This window comes from Uranotaenia lowii, unplaced genomic scaffold, assembly GCF_029784155.1.
Source record: "Uranotaenia lowii strain MFRU-FL unplaced genomic scaffold, ASM2978415v1 HiC_scaffold_319, whole genome shotgun sequence".
NCBI lineage: Eukaryota > Metazoa > Arthropoda > Insecta > Diptera > Culicidae > Uranotaenia > Uranotaenia lowii.
The window spans coordinates 14,359-32,447 of NW_026598222.1; the positions used below are offsets into that span (position 1 = coordinate 14,359).

Sequence of the window (18,089 nt, forward strand, 5' to 3'; positions counted from 1 at the left end):
CCTTTTAAAACTGTCGGGGAAGAAATATTCGGGAAGCTTTCATCAAGGTGCATGTGCGACATTTGCAAGAATACTGTCGTTCGCCGGTACTTTTCGGAAGCCTGGCCAAGACTGCTCTGCTCTAGAACTGGTACAGACTGTGACGTCACAATCGCAAAAAATATGTTAAATTTACTAAGAAACTTTCCATTTTCGTAGATAATTCGAAGAATCTGCTGAAAATTTTACACTTTGAAAACATGATTTTCAAGGTCGATAAAAAAAGTTGTAGTATCGAGTAATTTTTCTATAAAATATACCATCGGTAGGTCGAGATCGGGTAGCTCACTGGTGTAGCAGACCTCCGGACAGGTCTGCACAACATTCAGGCAAAATCAAGCTTATTTTTAAAAATTAGGAAAATACGCATGGCTTAATTATCTTATTAGGTTGTCAGGCTGAGCCTCGATAAATCAGACAAATCCTGAAAAATCAGACACATTGGCATCTTTGGTTATAAGCGATATGAACAGGCGGGCAATAACGCTAAGGGCATCCACACGGTAACCAAAGTTACTCGATTCTGTATAAAAATCCATACAGTTTCAAGAAAAGTGTCTCCACTTAGTTTTAACTTTGGGCGTTATACGCAGAGTGTGTGCAAAGAGCTTTTACACATTTGCGAGCTTTCACTCGATTAGTCAATTCTGTATATTTCGACACAGGGATGCCCATGCATTTTTGTGATTTCTGAGCAAAAATGAAAGTTTTAAAATTTATAGAGGAAAAAACCACAAAAATTTATACTTTTGCGTAGTAATCATAATTTATTGAGAAATAAAGACAAACTGGCCATCTTGAGCTGCTTGGTAGGCTCGTTAAAATCGTCGAATTACTGTTTTTTTTCGGAATTGGCATTCTTGTTGGAGAGATGACTACCGTTAGATTTTGGCTACTTTTTGGGAACGACAAAATTAGCTTGCTCCTTATCCCGCCAACGTTCCAGCTTCCAGCTCTATGGTTCTGTTGGCCAATATTTCTACCCGCGGAATAATGTTAACGGCTGCTTTTCGTCGCATCCTGCCAACAAACAAATTTTAGGTTAGATTCGTCAATTTCCGATAACATTTAAAAATAAGTTTTTTTAGTAATTAAATAAGGAATATTACCTTAACGTCACTAAAAGAGAGCGTAACATTTGGAACTTGGCCTCCAGTGCTCACACCATTATCGAAGAAGCTGATCCGCCCGATCCTCCTTGTCTGAAGAATAGCCGCTATCATCGGGTTCACCCTCAAGGGAAACGATCGGGATGTTACATGTTGCTTTCGGCGATTTCGGACCGTTTCCAGCTTGCCCAGGTTCTTTGGGCGGATGCAGTAGAGCAACTGAAAAGGGAAAAGATGCTAATTATTTATCATCAGAATTTTAATTCTTTTAGCGTACGGAAGCAGCGGTGTTTTAGAGCAGCTCATAAAGAACGGTATATTTGTAGATTGTATTCCCCCGGATGTGTCATTAGGCACATTGGGTAGCTCCAACCAGGGGTAATTTTTCTCCTGCAAAGCCCTTAACATATTTCGAGCACTAAACGGTGGATCTTTCCGATTTACGGGCGAGGAACTTTTCGGAGATGTGCGAAAATTGCACTCTCTTTAGTGCGAAGAATGATTTCTTCCGGCGGCTGTAGAACAAAAAAAAATGAGTGAGCATCTTCCCTAAAAACGAACAATTTCATTTATGAATTAAGTTACATTATTGTACGTACCTTCCACGAGTTAAAATTGACGATTAAAACGTAAAATAACGATGGAAAACAAAAATCATCCTAACGACTTCTAAATTTTTATGCTTTGACATCCCCTTGAAAAAGCTTTCCAACAACAACAAACTTTTTATACAGAGCTGAATAATCGAATTTTACTTTACATCTGTATATTGGTGACCCTAAACTACCCAAAATTGAATTGGGGATATACAATTTTTGAACAACAACAGCTTAGGTTTTTTGAAGGTGTAATCGCAACACATTTCATGAATAACTCAATTTTTCCGTACAGGGCTGATAGATCTATATATAGATCATGCATGATATCATGATATCAGCCCTGTGCTCACTCAGAGCCAGCGATGCCACATATACCGTTTTTTGAGCAAATTTTCAACCAAGAATCTGTATATACCGAATACCGATTTTTGGCAAAACATACCGATTTTTGAGATTTTGGTACAAAAAGACTATCAAAAATATTGGGTATTCTGTTAAATTGAAGACGGCCAAATAATATTTGGTTAGCTAGGTAAGAAACACTTGAGGCTTCTATGATAAGTGAACGTTTTTCAATATTTTAATCGAATAACCCAAGTTTATCTATATATTATATATATAAAAAGCAATTTCTGTATGTTTGTTTGTTTGTTTGTTTGTTTGTTTGTTTGTCCTCTATAGACTCAGCCGTCTTAAGAGCTAGAGATCTGAAATTTGGCATGGATGCTCATTAGGACCAGGAAGGATGAAAAATGTTTTCAGATTTTCGGATGACCCCTTCTGAAGGGGGTCGCCCATACAAGAGAAATATTGATTTCGCGATATTGACGTTACTTTTCGTCGGATTGTGTTGCAAATTTGCACATGAATGTTTTGAAAGACGAGCAATTGATTTCAGGTGTCAAATTTTGTGTAAGGGGTCAGCCAAAGGGGTCGTCCATATTAACTGTTAACTGTTTTTGCGATATTGACGTTATTATACATCGTATTCAAATGAAAATTGGTACACGATAGTTTTGAGTGACGTGCAATCGATTTGAGATATCAAATTCAGTGTAAGCGACCGGCAAAAGGGGTCGTCCATATCAATTTTTCAATATCTTATTGATATTGACGTTTTTATGCATCGGATTGGGATGAAAATTTGCACAAAGGAGTTATTAGGGACAATCAATCGATTTCACTTATCCAAATTACAAATAGGGGTCAGCCAAAGGGGTCGTCCATATTACCTATTCAATGTTAATGAGATATTGTCGTTATTATACATCGGATGCAGCTGAAAATTGGTACACGAGAGTTTTGAGGGACGAGCAATGGATTCCAGGTAATATATTTGGTGTAAGAGGCCGGCAAAGGGGGTTGTCCATATTAACCTTTCAATATTTTTGCAATATCGTCGTTATTTGACATCGGATTGGGATGAAAATTTGCACACGGTAGTATTTGGGGACGGGCAATCGATTTTAGATGTCAAATGTTTTGCCAGGGGTCGTCGAAAAGAGTCGTCCATAAAAATAATTTTTTCACTGTTTTAGCAATATTGACGTTATTATGCAATGGATTGCTTTGAAAATTTGCACACGGGAGTTTTGAGAGGCAACCGAAAGAGGTTTAACTTTTTGGCAATAATTGAGTTGTTATTCAACGATCGAGTCGAAATTTATAGACGGGGGTTTTTGTCACGGATAATTGATTCGTGATTTCAAATTCAGTGGCAGACGACACTATTTTTTTTACTAAACAATGAATTTGGAAGTACATCTGGAAAATATTTGGCAGTTGCCTTTCATACAAACTGTTTATGACATATTCCAAGTTATAAGAATGGTAAAATGTCTTTAATAAAAATAATAATATTCCAAGTTGAAAGCGAAACGGAGTTCGTATGGGATCAGCTAGTATAACTATATTATATAACTATCCGTTGGAATTTTGGAATACTGTTGTTTTCTATAACATATTCTATAATATTTATAATTGCACCAAGATAGCCAGCGGAAGTTAATCTAACGAGATTAAATATGTATGAGTCTTCAGAATTTTAAAAACACAAAAAAAAAAAATGTGAAGAACATGCTTGATTTTTATTTCACCAGTTCCCTGATTTAAAAAAAAAAGGTTTGGCCATTTGGCCAACGGACACAGTCACTTCGAGTTCGAGCCCAAGAAGACTGTGAGCTTCGATAAGATCGCACCATCACTAAAGCTCGGGTTTCTGACAAAGGAAAACGAAATACTGAATGTCGGAAGTCTTTGTTCTGCTGTCATTTCATCAGCGACTTTTCTAATAAAATGATTTAAATGCACAAGTTGGTTCTGAAACTTATGAGGACTTGGGATTTCTCTCTATTCTTAATTGATGGAAAAATAGTTGTTACTTTCCTTAAGTCTAGTTATTTATTTTTTTATGTTTATCGAAAATACCTTTTATTTCGATTCTTTTAAACTTAAAGAATAATGTATAATCACATTTTTATTGTTGACATTTTTTTAAATTTTTCCCCATATTTTTTGAGTTTTGTTTTTTTTTTAATTTTTTAAGCGAAGAAATAACTGAATGCTGGATGAATAATGGTATATGAACTGAAAACCAATTTAAGAATAGTGAAAACACGATGTAGCCTAGGCTCTTACGTAGTAAGTAAAACGTATATATTTTTGTGGATGAATTTTTACCCAACGTCGAACAATAAGTTATCAAGCTTGTCATATACCAAGGGTTATGCACCGACCCGGATGTTACTTTTTTGGCTGTCCTGCAGCAAGTGTCCAGTGCTGTTGCTAACGCTACTTGCGTTACTTACATTTCCGTAGACATAGTCCCCATTGTAGGGTGTTGGATGGTACAAAGTGACCGACGCAATGTAGTTATTTGGCATTACCTCGAAAATGATGTCTTGATAACCGTAACAGAACGTCGATCCGAACACGTTGGCTGTATTGGTCGAGCCAGCCCGATGAAGAACGACGGGACGCTCGGCTGGAGCCAACCGTGACGATATATTGTCCCATTTAGAGTAGGCTGATATGGCCACCGGAGAATCCAGTGGGGTGTCCTCGCTTACTCTAAAAAAGACACCAATAAGAGTATAATGGAACTTGACGTTGCTACAAAAATTGGAAAGTACCTGTCAGGAGCTAGCTGGAGATTAAATTCACATCTGTGGTACATGTTGAAATTGTAATGCCCTGGGTAATTGGTGTGTAATATGATTTTTTTGGCACGTTGAGTTCGTGCATCGAAAAGAACATCTACTCCAAGGGTGAAATAGTTGAAAAAGAAATCGCTCCGTTTAGTTTGTACACGTCGATGTGCGCTGGGGGAATGAATCTTCATTTTGTCCTCACTCTTGAAGAACACCCTGTACAAAATTATTTTTGGTACAGTAAATAAAAAGATTTTCAATATTAAGAAGGCCTATTCAGCATTATCATTTACCTGGAAGGAGCCCCCAAATTGCTGACCACGTCTTGGCAGCTGTCTCCGAAGATGACTTCACGCGTTAAGCATTGCTTCCTGGGCTCCAAAGCGCGTGGTGATCCTTCCGTATACAGCTGTAGTCTCAAGCCACGGGTACCAGCACAGTTTCGCAGGACCGTTGCAGATTCCAAGTACAGTTGCTGATTGTAGCAGGACAACGGAAGTGGCGGAGGCCGGCTCTCGGTCACGCTGCCCCCGCAGTAAATTGCCATTTTGGAAACTATCGGAGAAGCTCCACTGGGGAAATGAAGCGATCCTAAGCCGTGGGCATATCCCGGTTGCAGTTTACTGTCAACGGGAAAGTAAAAGCTCAAGCCGCGGAAATGCAGAGCAAATAACTGCTTGGAAGCATCGTAGACTCCGGGATGAGTGGCTCCGAACGAGTGCTCAATTTCTTCGATGGAAGGCACCACTTCGGGCGAGTTAAACGGTAGTCCGTAGTATTTCAGTTTAACTAGCTTCATGTTGAACACCTCGATCGCCTTGAGGCGTTGCTGCACAGGATCGAAAATAAGGCGAATGCCATCCTGAGGCAGATTAATAACAATATCCACGTTAAGTGGAGTCTAAAAAGAATATCAAGCGGATTGTTAGTCTGATAAGCTTCCTTTTTTGGTATTTTTTGTGCAATTACCGTATCGGAGTACAGAACCTGCACCCCTTTAATGACCCCAACCTGTGATTGGATTATGGCGACTGCTTGGGAAAAATGCATACCTAGAGTTAAAAACAGAAATACTTCAGTGAAGGTAAAAGATTTGCAATGTTTTTTTTTTTTTATTTAATGATCAAAGTTTTTTATAGGGCGTCTTCTTATATTTTTTGTTCTTTGTAAACGTCTCCATTTTGAGGTGAAGTATTTTCAACCAGATCATTATGGCTTTGAATTAAGATTTGAACTTGAACGAAAAGTTTTTGAGCGGATTTTCCTACTGATATATTACCTAGGAACTTAAAAGACTTGAAAAAACTACTAAAAATTATAATACCTATCCATGCCACTCAGCGCCGAGCCAAATACATATATGCTAAAATAAGGAACTAAAAAAATTTGTTGCGTTTTCTGTTGCATTATAAGAGTTAAGAGTTGGTCCCAATCTGACGTTTCATTACTAAAGAATCGCATCCACTACGCTTGGCTTTATTCTTATTTTACGAAGCATTGGATATATCGATTTATTTATTTTTCGCCTTTTGTGACGATCGGAAAAGAAATACTGGGGTCTATTGAAACTTTTTTTTCTTATCGACATTCTGTTAAGACGATTGAAATTGTAAATGTAGCTTTATTTAGAGACGGAATGTTTATTTTAAAACTATATCAGGGCATAAATATTTTAGTAAGAAAAATAATTATTTTAAAATTTGATAATTAATTATAAATTGGCCTTCGGCAAACTTTCGAGCTGAAAGAACAAAAGCTCGATCAAGGCTGTTTTTGGGTGGCTCGAAATACTGAATCCGAAAAAAAAATACTCAGAATATTAACTAATTAACTTTACAAGAACAAAAATGGTGCAATATCAGCGAACGTTCCTTTGTATAAATCATTGATCATCTGTTTTCAGTTTTATTTGCGAAACTGGGCAATCCTACGCAGCAGTTTCATTACCACTCTGTGCCTGTGTGTCTATACCCATGAAGGACATTAATTGAACTATGTACTTACCGAGAATAAACTCCCAGTTATCACAGCCTAGAGACCGTTCCGGAACTACTTCTAGATCCAACATTATGTCCTGCAACTTGCTCTAGCTAGTTTCAGGTCTTTTATGAACAATTCTCGTAGATATTACAACTAAATTAACTTTTTCACTTATCTTGTTTGTTTTTACGCAGTTTTCTTTGTGAGGTCGAAATTGCGATTGAGGCGATGTCGATATGCGATGAATACGAGTGATTACGAGTGAACAAATCAAAAAGATGGTTCGGTATGTGTGTAAGAGTCAACTGTGGTAGTTCTGTTAATTAAAAGGGGCAAACCTAGGGTATAGTATATAGTCCTATATCTGCATAATTTTTTTTAAATATAATTTTGTCTACTATATCATCGATTTTATTTAAAACCAGAAAAAAAATTGTAACATAAGTTTTTTATTTAAAAAGTTGGTTGTCAACAGCCCCAAGGATCTCTACACCAACGTTTTATTTATTGAGAAAAGTAATTTGTCTTCATTGAAACTTGGGCAAACATTGGCAACTATTTTTTTTTTTATTCAATAGTAGTTTTATTAATACGACAGAAATCGAAAATTGCCATTTTTTCAATGATTTCGAAAAAATACATACGTATACGAGATGCGATAATTTGACAAAGTATAAAATCTTTTTTTTTTTGGTTTTCAGCTATTCGTCAAAAATCTGGTAAGAAATCTTCACTAAGGTCAAGAAGGAGGGTTTTAGGATTCAAAGAAGAATATCTATGTATAAGATAATATTATAATATTTTTTGTATTATTTTTTATCTTTTCGATAGAATCTTCAGAAAATTAAAAACAACATTAATGATAAAGCAACAGGGTGAAGAAAAAAACTCCATAATAATGTAAATCAGATTTCTTAGAATTAATTGATCAGTTATTAAGTATCTCACTTTAAAATCTCATCGAATTTCATAGAAAACGAAACGATTATTCTGGCAGTTAGTTCTGATATTTAATTATTAAAAATAAATCAATGATATACTTTTCAGTTATTTTATTCCGTAACTCTCTCAGGAACAGGTGTTTCAACAAACCTTAGAAAAAATCAAACAAAGTTAACTAACGCTCATTTTTATCGAGAAGCTCTAAAGATTCATTCATTCTAAGCTGCCGGCGCAACAAATCATCCTCGTTCACCCGCAACGTTACTGGTGGGATTAAAGCTGCAGCCACCATTCGAGCTTCGGCATTTAGGAAGTTAAACGTTGCACAAGCTTGCTCGGTATTGAGCACCTCCACGTTTATCCGATATTTTCGCATGAATTCCAAGATTTTTTTATTGAACGCTGGCGTTGCAGATTGATCTCCTATGCCGATGACCAGTATGTCTATCTTTGGGTCCAAAGCCGTGAACAAACTGAGACTGTGTTCATTGATATCCTTTGCAGTTTCGACATTCCACGATAGAACTGAGCGGGGGAAAATCGCCATGGGACCCAGTACCATCATTTGATTGTTCAGGCGAAATCCCAACTGGCTATAGGAATTGATTAACAAACCCGAGTCATCTTCCATATTCAAAATAGACACCGAAGTTTTGCCATCGCCCTCGTACGCTGACCGTTTTGCTAAACCAGTGCTAGAATTACAATGATATGATTGGGGATCGCGTATTTTATAGTATATTCTTCTTACCTGAAATATCTTGAGTATGCTAATCTGGAAAATCTATTTAATTCCCGGAACAGCTGCATTTTTTTTAATATTTACATAATAGTTGGAAATTGAACCTGAACTTCACGCCACTGTTTATAAACAACATTTTTTTGCTCTTACCACAGTTGATCGAAATTTTCATTCGCTACACTTTAACCTGGAACCACTCAATCGTACTTTTATTTTTATCCAAAATACTTCACGGATACACAGAAAAAAATTGTCACGATGAATATATTTGAAACATTTTTCGTGAACTACGTAATTTTTACGTTGATTTTCACGAGAAGTGTAAATGGGCCTATATAGTCCTATTTGCCGCTGGTAGTGTTCGTGATATTATGCTGGTTGTTTCACCAACACTTTTTAGTTTTTGGGAAAATCAACCTCAAAAACGACCATATGTTTCAACCGGCTGCCCGTTTTTTGTACCGAGCGTTTTTTGAGGTTAATTGTACCGTCTCATCTGTCTCAGCAAGTGTATGCGTAAGAAATGTCAATAACAACTCTATACCAAGGTTTTTAGAAACACAAGGTTCTCCGACTTTCACAGTAAGTAAGCGAGGAGTGCGCAGGGCGCTCAATAAGTTTGTTTACATACATAGGAATATTTGCTCAGCTGATCAGTGGTTTGTTGGTCAACAAACTCCATGAGTTCCGCTGTAGCAAAACCAAAATGACCAAATGGCTGAATCGAGAATTTGGCATGGTAACACTGTGATCAGAGGTAACACACCAATGTGGTGGAAAGAGAGGTAATGAGAAAGAAACGTTGCAAAAGTAGAAGTAAAGTTTTTTCTTCGTAAACATAGTTACTATGACAGAAGTGACGTCACTACCGAAAATTTTCGCGACGCAATTTGCCTAGGATAAATTAAGCTTCCTGACAACGACGCGTCGCGATGCAAGACTTGTTTATGTTTATTTTCCTTTTTTCTCTCCGACGTGCAATAGTGTGCGTTCTTTTGCGCCACCTTAGTAAAAGTGTACCTCATTGGTAACACACCTCCTATCATAATATACACACACCTTGCTCTACACCGAAAAAGCAAAATGGAAAAGTCTATGGGTGAAAAACACAATCATATTCGTTTCTGTGTACAGATAGACGAACATTGAACAGTACCAAAGCATAATTTATTCGAAGCACTCTGGCAACACTGGTCTCCGTCGACGTCGCAATCATGATGGCTCTAGATATGGTGGTCTCTCTTTGGCAAAAAGTAGACGAGGGTTGGAGGCGGAGGAGGAGCCGAAATTTGACAGCTGGCTGTTCGGCTGGCTGCTGGCTGGCTGGGATGCCAGGTGCTCTGATTTTTTTGTAAAACACGAAGTTTTGCCAATCATCAAGATATTGCTTAGACAAAGATTTCGCCTTGATTTTTGCAAATATAATTCATAGAATCGAAACAAAATCTTCCGGCTGATCTCCGGGCTGGTAAGCAAAGCTGGAAAAAGTTGGACCTATAAACGACGGTGCCAGCTTTGTCGGTAGCGGTTAGTAACATTAATTTTGCATTACTTATGACAAATTTATGCTTATTCAACACTTTTTTCTTTCAAGAGCTATCTATAGAAGCAGCAGAAAGTCATCGAATCGGATGGTAACATAGCAAGGCGTTACATTCCATCGTCCGAGAAGCGGCTGGCCCTCCTGCAGGAACATCCGATCTTCATCGAGATGAAAAAGCTGTTTCAGGAGGACCCCCGTCTGTTGCCATCGCTGCTCTAGAAGATCCAATCGAGTAATCCGGATCTGATGGGTAGCATTTCGAATCATAAAATCGTTTATCATTTACATGAAAATGATCAATAGCAGAATTTAGAGCATTCCTTTAGCACAACCGATTTACGTTTATTTTCATCCAACACTTTTCGATTAAAGGGAAACAAAATAGCTCTTTGGATAAGGTAAAAAGAATATAAGGAGCAAACAACATCCGGTTTAGGTTTTTAGTTGTTTGTTCCACCCTTTAAGATCCTTTCGTTATGATACGGTCAAAAAAAGTTTTTCTTTTTCGGAACATACGGATAGACCGAACTGTATTGTAATTTTATTGTAAAAAAGTGTTAAGAATACAAATTAATTCATTGAATATACTCATATCATTGCTTTTTTCCGAAAACTCAATTTAAATATAATAAAATTAACTAAACCCCAGTACGGTTTTAAATCTTTTTAACTTTCCTTTACGATTGGCTTCTGCACATATACACACTTTTTCCCATCTGATTTTTTATCACTAACACCTGGCATCCCTTGACCCCTTTTTTCGTAAACACTACAGCCGGCTGTCAAAACTTTTTTCAATATGGCGGAATGGCGATTTGGCATCTGAGATCACCATATCTAGAGCCATCATGGTCGCAATCGATTCCGGACGAACGAGTTTCTTCCGGACATAATCTCGGTTTTACGGATTTTTTTAATCAGAAATCTCTTATAATTCCTCTTAAAATTCGAATCTGTGCTGCATTACGCGTCGATACGATACACATCGGTTCCACCGTTGGCGAAAAAACGCAGGTTTCGGTCGATCAAGTGTAAAAAATCAAAATTCAATGTTGAGAAAAAGTGATAGTGCTTATGCAGGGTGAGATTCAAACGGTGCTTTTTTCAGCTAATGAGGATCCGATGTTGGTTTTTGTAAAAAACCTGTAAGCAAATGTGATTGAAATTGAAAACCTCCTTTTTATTTTGGTGTTGACACCTGTTTTAGCTCAAGTGAATAAACCTGTTACTTGTCGATGCGATTTAAGGTAATGATGAATTCAAATTAATGATAAGCCATTGGTTAGTGATACGAAGATAAAATTATGTATTGTGAGAAAATCCATTAAATATTTTAATGTTTCTTTTGGTGTTTAATTATTCGATTAGAAAAATAAATGGGGGTTTTTCTCCACTTTAAAATTTTGGATATATCATAATATGGCAAAAAAGTTCAGCTTTGCAGTTTAATATAGTTGAAATCCATAATTTCTAATTAAAAGAACATCGAAACTTTCTCTCTGCATCTGTATTGCTAGCTTATTTTTACCTCTTTAGTGTACAACAGTATATGAAAAATGGTGAATAAGTGAACGAAGTGATAACCAGAAATCGTAAATTCCATTCGCGAAGCAAAATAGTATCAGCGGTGTGTTATAAGAAAAATAAAAAGCGACTTCGATTCCGGGTTGCACACAATTCAGTACAATGGATGAAGACGCCCTCATAGAAAGGGCCAAAGAAGAGCGATTGAAAATATTCCAACGCTACGACCTTGGCCGAGATCCCGGGGCGGTTATCGACCCGTGGGAAGATCCAACCTATGAAGTTTATCATCAAACGGATCGGTAAGCAACAGTTTTTTTGTTAATAAATCCATCAAATTATTCTTAAACTATTTATTATTCAACCACCTGCTTTTTTGACAATGACAACGACGACAACGTCAATGTTTGATCGTGGGAGTCCAACTTGATTCAACTAGCGTTGTTAGTAACTTTCGCCCACTAATTCGAAAGGGTTCTGCTAAACGTGTGGGATACCCACTTGCCAAACAGACTTCTTGTATACTGAGAAACATAAGCGATAAGTTTTTTGTGGTGGTTGTTAATGTGCATGACTTGAGTAATAAATGTAAACTCGGCGAAGCATACGGATTTGTAACTGGAAATTTAACTTATCAATCCAGTTTCAAATAAATACTAAAGTAGGCTCTTCCAAGAGGTTTTCTTTGCACTAGTCGTTCTAAAAAATACAACATCAATGACTGACCCTAAATTTATTTTTGAACTAAACATTACTAAAGTATTCAATTTTTATCTTAAGGTTTGAATATCCACTAACATGTTTAAATGAAAAGCTTTTTACATTAGATTTGAATCTGCAATCTAAATAAGAATCTAAAAATAAATTCCTAAATCTGAATCTGGTTCTGGATCTGGAATCTGAAATTTGAAATCTGAAATCAGAATCTGAAATCTGAATCTGGAATCTGAATCTAAAATCTGAACCTGAAATCTTAATCTGAATCTGAAATCTGAATCTGGAATCTGAATCTAAAATCTGAATCTGAAATCTGAATCTGAAATCTGAATCTGGAATCTGAATCTAATATCTGAACCTGAAATCTTTATCTGAACTTGTAGGTTTGAGTAGTAATTAGGAACTCAATTTATTTTCGCTAAACTTCTTCTACTTCTTCCATCATTGGATGCCTCATGTTCTTGAGTCGATTATTTTCAACCAGATGATATTACCAGATGATGGATTGCAAGATTTTTTCTAGTAGAGATCTCTCTGATATTCGAAATGTCACCAATAACTGAAAGGACGTCAGATGACATAGCACTTATAGGCCGTTTATCACCAAAAAGAATTAGTTCCTGTGAAATAAAAAAAAAATCAAATATCTTCAAAATAATTATTTTAAAGAACGATGATCTTTAACTTTAAGCATATACCATACTTTGTACCACACGGTCGGGCCATTTAGAAGATTTTTTGAAAAAAAAGTAAAAAAGGGGCAAATCTGAACGAAATGTAGGCCAACAACATTTACGAGCAAAGTGAAAGAAAATTACTTGAAATTCCATGTTTTCAAAGAATAACAGCAGTAGTGTTAAAATCATATCTAAGGATTGAACACAGATTCCTGTTAATTTTGATTTTTTTAAATTGTTTTTGAACACAAAATCTAAAAATTTTCAAAGACAAATTTGAGTTTTTTTTTTCATTTAGCAAATAGTTTGTATAAACGCGGGCAAAATCCGGGAAATTTCGAACAATATCTGGGCAGATTTGACTTATCTTGAATCCTTTATTTGATTTATAAGCAAGCCGGTATATATCTAAAAAATCTGGAATTAACTATTATTAAAGTATAAAACTATCTACAGTTAAAGATACGTGGATATACCTAAGATGTTTTACTGATGTTTCTGATGTTTGTGCAGTTTTTTGAACATTACTTTTGGATATTTTATGTACGATGGTAGAAGTCGATCAGCAGTACTGTAACTCGATGAGTCTTGGGTAGTATTACGAAAAATTTGACGTTGTCTCCTACATTGACGGCAGCACCGGTTCGTCCATAGACTCGCATGATGCTGTGCTCATCCATATAAAGACAAAGCTTGAGGGTTCGCTTCCTTTCTCCGTTGGAATTTGGTTCGAATTGAACTTTCGACGTTGATAAAGGAGCGTAGAAACTTCTTCTGGGAAGCCCACCCATTGAGCTGTCCGGAACAAGTAGTTTTCTGCTTTCTGTAATTCAGCTTGATTCAGGCGAACTCCTTTCAACCGAGATTGTAGTTCAGCTTGATTGAGACGAACTCCTTTAAACTGAAATTGACGCTTCTCAAAGAGGTCTACGTATCGGAAAACGTCATTGACTCTGGGATAACTACGGGAATCATTGACTCTGGGATAACTAAAGCTTGATGAACAAAGCAATGTTTTTGTTCTTACTCAGTGGGTAGAATGGATTTTGGCTGCGGCCAATCTTCTTCCCTTAATAATAAAAATTCTGGTCCCTGGAGCAAGGAACTATTGGTATCTAGTTGACCACCTTGCCCTAGTTTCGTGGCCATATCATTCTGCTTCGTAGGTACCCACCGTTTATCGGCAATCAGAGATGCCAATATGCCTGATTTTTCAGGGATTGCCTGATTTTTCGAGGCTCTGCCTGACAACCTGAAAAGCCATTGAATTTCCCTGATTTTTCAAAAAATGCCTGATTTTGCCTGATTTTTGCGAATGTGATGAAAAATGGGTAGTAAGGAACTAAAATAGGTACCATTGCTGAAGTTAAAAAGCGAAAATGTGGCTGAATGAAACCAATCGAAAGATTCCCATTAATTCATATCTTAAAAAGGGAATGAAAAGGAATCTTTCGGCTTTGATGCAGTAGAATTATGCAACCAAGTAGGCCCACAACACAGTAAAAATGTAGAGTGATGACCAAAAAAAAAAAAAAAGGTCATCACTTTTAAAGGAATTTCCGTTACTTATGTAGCCTGATTTTGCCTGATTTTTATTTCACCAGTTCCCTGATTATTGAAAATATATGTTGGTAACCCTGTCGGCAATGGATGTCGTAGATAAGATTTCCGATACCCGACAAGCTACAAATTGCGAGTAGCGTTGTGTTCAGCTTGTGTCCTTCTTTGATGAATGTTTCCAAGCGGGCTGCCAGAACTGCGGACTGCAGTTCTGGTCGAGGAATCCGGACACGGACGTTGACATCCGGAAACACGATAATCTACTGATTTATGCTAAATAAAGTTTATTTTACCGTATTTATCGCTCAGATCACTGGAAATTGTCTTTGCTGAGATTCAACTCACGTTTCTGCGTTTGACAGACTGACATATAACTGTTTACTTGACTAATATTTGACAAAGGCATCAGTGTACGGACAATTTTTTGACGTCGTTTTTGGGACTTTCTATACAAAATGAATTGGATTATTTTTAAGGTTTAATTCATACACATTTTTAATACTGATCTACAAAAAGGACTAGTTTCTGCAGCTAATGATGTTATTGTAGTAGATTTATTGACTGAAAAAATGCACTTTTTGATTGTTTGGATTTCAAGGTACGTGCTGTACGGACAATTTTTTGATACAGTGTATATAAGTCATTCGAATGACTTGACAGATGTGTAGTACTGAATCATACTTGAACTAGAAAATTCCGAAAGGCTGGTGCGAATTTAGAGCTGGATAAAGATTAAATCAGAATTGAAATAAATAATATTTTCTCTTTGCAACTAGGTACTATGCATACTTCACCAACGATTATAAATTAACCCTTCGTTTCATAAAGTAACCAATTTGATACAATTAATGGATGGAAAAAGTGAAAAATCGTATTTTTTTCCCTTTATGTACGCATCATTTCCAACTGTTTAAAATGACTTTTGAGGAAGAATTAAAAATCATTAAATGAAGGGTTAACATAAATCCTTCCTAATCTAGGTCTGTTTGTAGAATTCAAAGAATTAATCTAGCAGCGAATTCAACTCGATGAAGTCAACTGAATAATAGAGCTACAGCTTGACTTGTTTCATCTGTCGATTTGGCCTATTGGTAATGTGTCGTAGAGGTGATCAGTAGACTCGAGTTCGATTCCTGTTCGAGGGGATTTTTTTTTCACATACCATTCATGATTGAATTTTTTTATTGTTACATTATACGGCTAGTAGCTTCATCCGTCAAACAAAACACCAGAAACATAATGTATGAGCATGTGTTAATTCTTTGAATTCTACAAACATACCTAGATTATTTTGTTATTTCTTTGTTTGATGAATCTACGCCTCACCGTTTAGTGCAAAATGCATCGATATGAATGATAAATGAAAAAAAATCACCTTGACCAGGAATCGAACTCGAGTGTAAATACTGATCACCTCTCCGACACCTTACCAATAGACCAAACCGTCAGATGAAACCTGTCAAGCTGTAGCTCTATTATTCAGTGGACTTCATCGAGTTGAATTCGCTGCTAGATTAAACGGCAGAAAACGCTCATCGTGCCCCGACAAATGGTGCCTATACTGCCCCAAGGGGATTCTCATTATGCCCCTTCAGTAACTGGTTTTCAGCTTTCGGCAAAAAAATTTAAAGTGCATTTCTGATCATTTTTATCTACTTTTTCAAGTTTCATCCAATTAGGCAACAGACTATTTGAGTGTCTTACGCCCTTATCTCCCCTTCATAAATTAAAGAAAAAAGTGATGAAATTTATTGAATTCATTTTTTTGACATCTTGTAGCAGCTGTACAAACTTTAATATTTTTATGAGATAGAATTTTTCTACAAATCGTTGAATCAGCGCGTCTAAGTTATATCTATGAACAAACTTTCTCAAGTGACTAAAAATGAACATTTCAAATGGAAACCTTCAATGGAGGGATGTTAAATAATTTTAAGTATAATATGTAGATAGAAATTGATGATTATAGAGACAGTATACAGTGCTTTGAAAATTCTTTCATTCATTTTTTATTGTTTTAAACGTTGATTTTTAACAGATTAGTGTTTTTGTTTATGTTCCCAGCAAGACCGGGAAAAATGTTTGATGACATTTGAAAATTGATAACTTTAAAAATAATGTGCAAAAAAAATCGCGCAAACTCGCGCAATTTTGATATTTTTAAGTTTGAAATTTACAAATATTGATTGTTTTTACCACAAAAAAGTCACCTAGGGTTTCGTCTTTTTTAAATCAAAGCTTCGTGAAATTTATGTTCTTTTTCGAATATATTCAATTAATATTTCACTTTTAAAAACGAAAAACAAAATTCTAGGTGTTTTTAATTTTAATTCTTTTTTGACCTGGATTATCTTTCATGTCATATAAATTTTAGAAAATTTCTAAAAGAAGATTAAGGAATTTTATAAAATCGCTAAAAACATATTGATGATGAGTCAAAATAAACGCATTTTTTGACTTCAAATTTTTGGCCAACTTTTTCTTCTACGTACTCCTGTATGCACCGTGAAGAAAAAACTGAGTTTTTAGGACACCAATAGATTGCATAAACAAAGCTGAAATTCAGGTGCTGTAAACACCTTAATATATAATTATGAGACCGAGTCTCCGAGGATGTTTTTAAAAAAGTTTTATTTTCACATTCCTCTTACTTATTCACTAATCACTACCACTAAACTAACTGCTAACTGCACTTCCTGCTGCTGAACCACTTACTGCTGCCGGGTCGGGAACCAAAGAGAACGAGCATGCCTTCGCTATCGGTATTTAAGTGATCATATTTGCCTACGATGCAATTATGATCACCGCGTGGTTGCGCGTGGCTTGGGAGCGCCACGTTTATACATCCTGTCTCGGGTTCTGGGAGAGGGATGTATGTAACTCCTCCGGGGGGTGAAAAAGTGTCGTCCTCGACACTTAGCCGTCTGTTGATTTCTTGGTTTCTGCTGCTTCCCGTGGTTTATTCCTTATTTTGATAGTTACTCTTTTCTTAAAGATACAAAGAAAGGTTAGAGTTATCAAAATGATTATGCTAGTGGATATTCCACCGAAAGCTGTAAGCGAAAATTTTCGGAATCCAGAGTGTTCAAGTTTGATCAAGTCTAACTTCAGTCTATTCTGGATCGTCTCGTTGTGGATTAATGAGATGTTGTGATCCTGAATAGTATTCCACTTCATCGTAAGATTTGGAAAGGCTCCTTGTATTTCTTCGGTATTACTAACACGTTCTTCTGAAGAAAATTTCTGCCCATCTATGGTAATGCTACAGTTAGAAATTTTAAGCATGAAATTGCCATGCAACTCACGATTATGTGGCCCACAATCTGTTTCTAATCTGGAGCCTCTTGCGTTATTGATCAGAATCTTGTTATTGTCGACTAATGAGATTCTTGTGGCATCTTCTAAAACAGATTTGCATTGTCCTTCTATTCCAAATATAATTGAATTAGTACAGCTATCTTTCAGGGGATTGAGAAAGACATCGCGTTGAATCAATTTTTCTGGGTAT

General features: G+C 36.3%; 2 protein-coding genes and 1 long non-coding RNA gene across 3 annotated transcripts; all 3 read right to left on the reverse strand.

The window, feature by feature from the left end:
- Positions 1 to 636: 636 nt before the first annotated feature.
- On the reverse strand, positions 637 to 1,994 carry LOC129759915 (uncharacterized). The gene is made up of 3 exons (XR_008740256.1): positions 1,748 to 1,994; positions 1,149 to 1,663; positions 637 to 1,059 (listed from the first exon to the last, which is right to left on the reverse strand). It is a non-coding gene; the product is annotated as an uncharacterized LOC129759915 (long non-coding RNA).
- A 2,391-nt stretch (positions 1,995 to 4,385) lies between these two features.
- On the reverse strand, positions 4,386 to 7,314 carry LOC129759912 (PHAF1 protein CG7083). Its single transcript, XM_055757481.1, has 5 exons — positions 6,901 to 7,314; positions 5,866 to 5,948; positions 5,190 to 5,797; positions 4,879 to 5,112; positions 4,386 to 4,816 (listed from the first exon to the last, which is right to left on the reverse strand). Exons 1-5 carry the CDS (start codon positions 6,962 to 6,964, stop codon positions 4,471 to 4,473), a joined length of 1,335 nt encoding a protein of 444 aa, XP_055613456.1. The 5' UTR covers positions 6,965 to 7,314; the 3' UTR covers positions 4,386 to 4,470.
- A 599-nt stretch (positions 7,315 to 7,913) lies between these two features.
- LOC129759913 (NADH dehydrogenase [ubiquinone] 1 alpha subcomplex assembly factor 3-like) lies at positions 7,914 to 8,709 on the reverse strand. Its single transcript, XM_055757482.1, has 2 exons — positions 8,570 to 8,709; positions 7,914 to 8,513 (listed from the first exon to the last, which is right to left on the reverse strand). The coding sequence occupies exons 1-2, from the start codon at positions 8,626 to 8,628 to the stop codon at positions 7,994 to 7,996; spliced, it is 579 nt and encodes a 192-aa protein (XP_055613457.1). The 5' UTR covers positions 8,629 to 8,709; the 3' UTR covers positions 7,914 to 7,993.
- Between the last annotated feature and the right edge of the window lie 9,380 nt (positions 8,710 to 18,089).

Bases quoted from the DNA above. Each gene is read 5' to 3' on its own strand.
- LOC129759912 (XM_055757481.1), bottom strand. From the start codon at position 6,964: ATGTTGGATCTAGAAGTAGTTCCGGAACGGTCTCTAGGCTGTGATAAC. The intron at 5,798-5,865 runs GTAATTGCACAA...TATTCTTTTTAG, and splicing joins AGGTTCTGTACTCCGATACG to ACTCCACTTAACGTGGATAT. The intron at 5,113-5,189 runs GTAAATGATAAT...AATTTTGTACAG, and splicing joins AATTTGGGGGCTCCTTCCAG to GGTGTTCTTCAAGAGTGAGG.
- LOC129759913 (XM_055757482.1), bottom strand. From the start codon at position 8,628: ATGCAGCTGTTCCGGGAATTAAATAGATTTTCCAGATTAGCATACTCA. The intron at 8,514-8,569 runs GTAAGAAGAATA...TTGTAATTCTAG, and splicing joins GCATACTCAAGATATTTCAG to CACTGGTTTAGCAAAACGGT.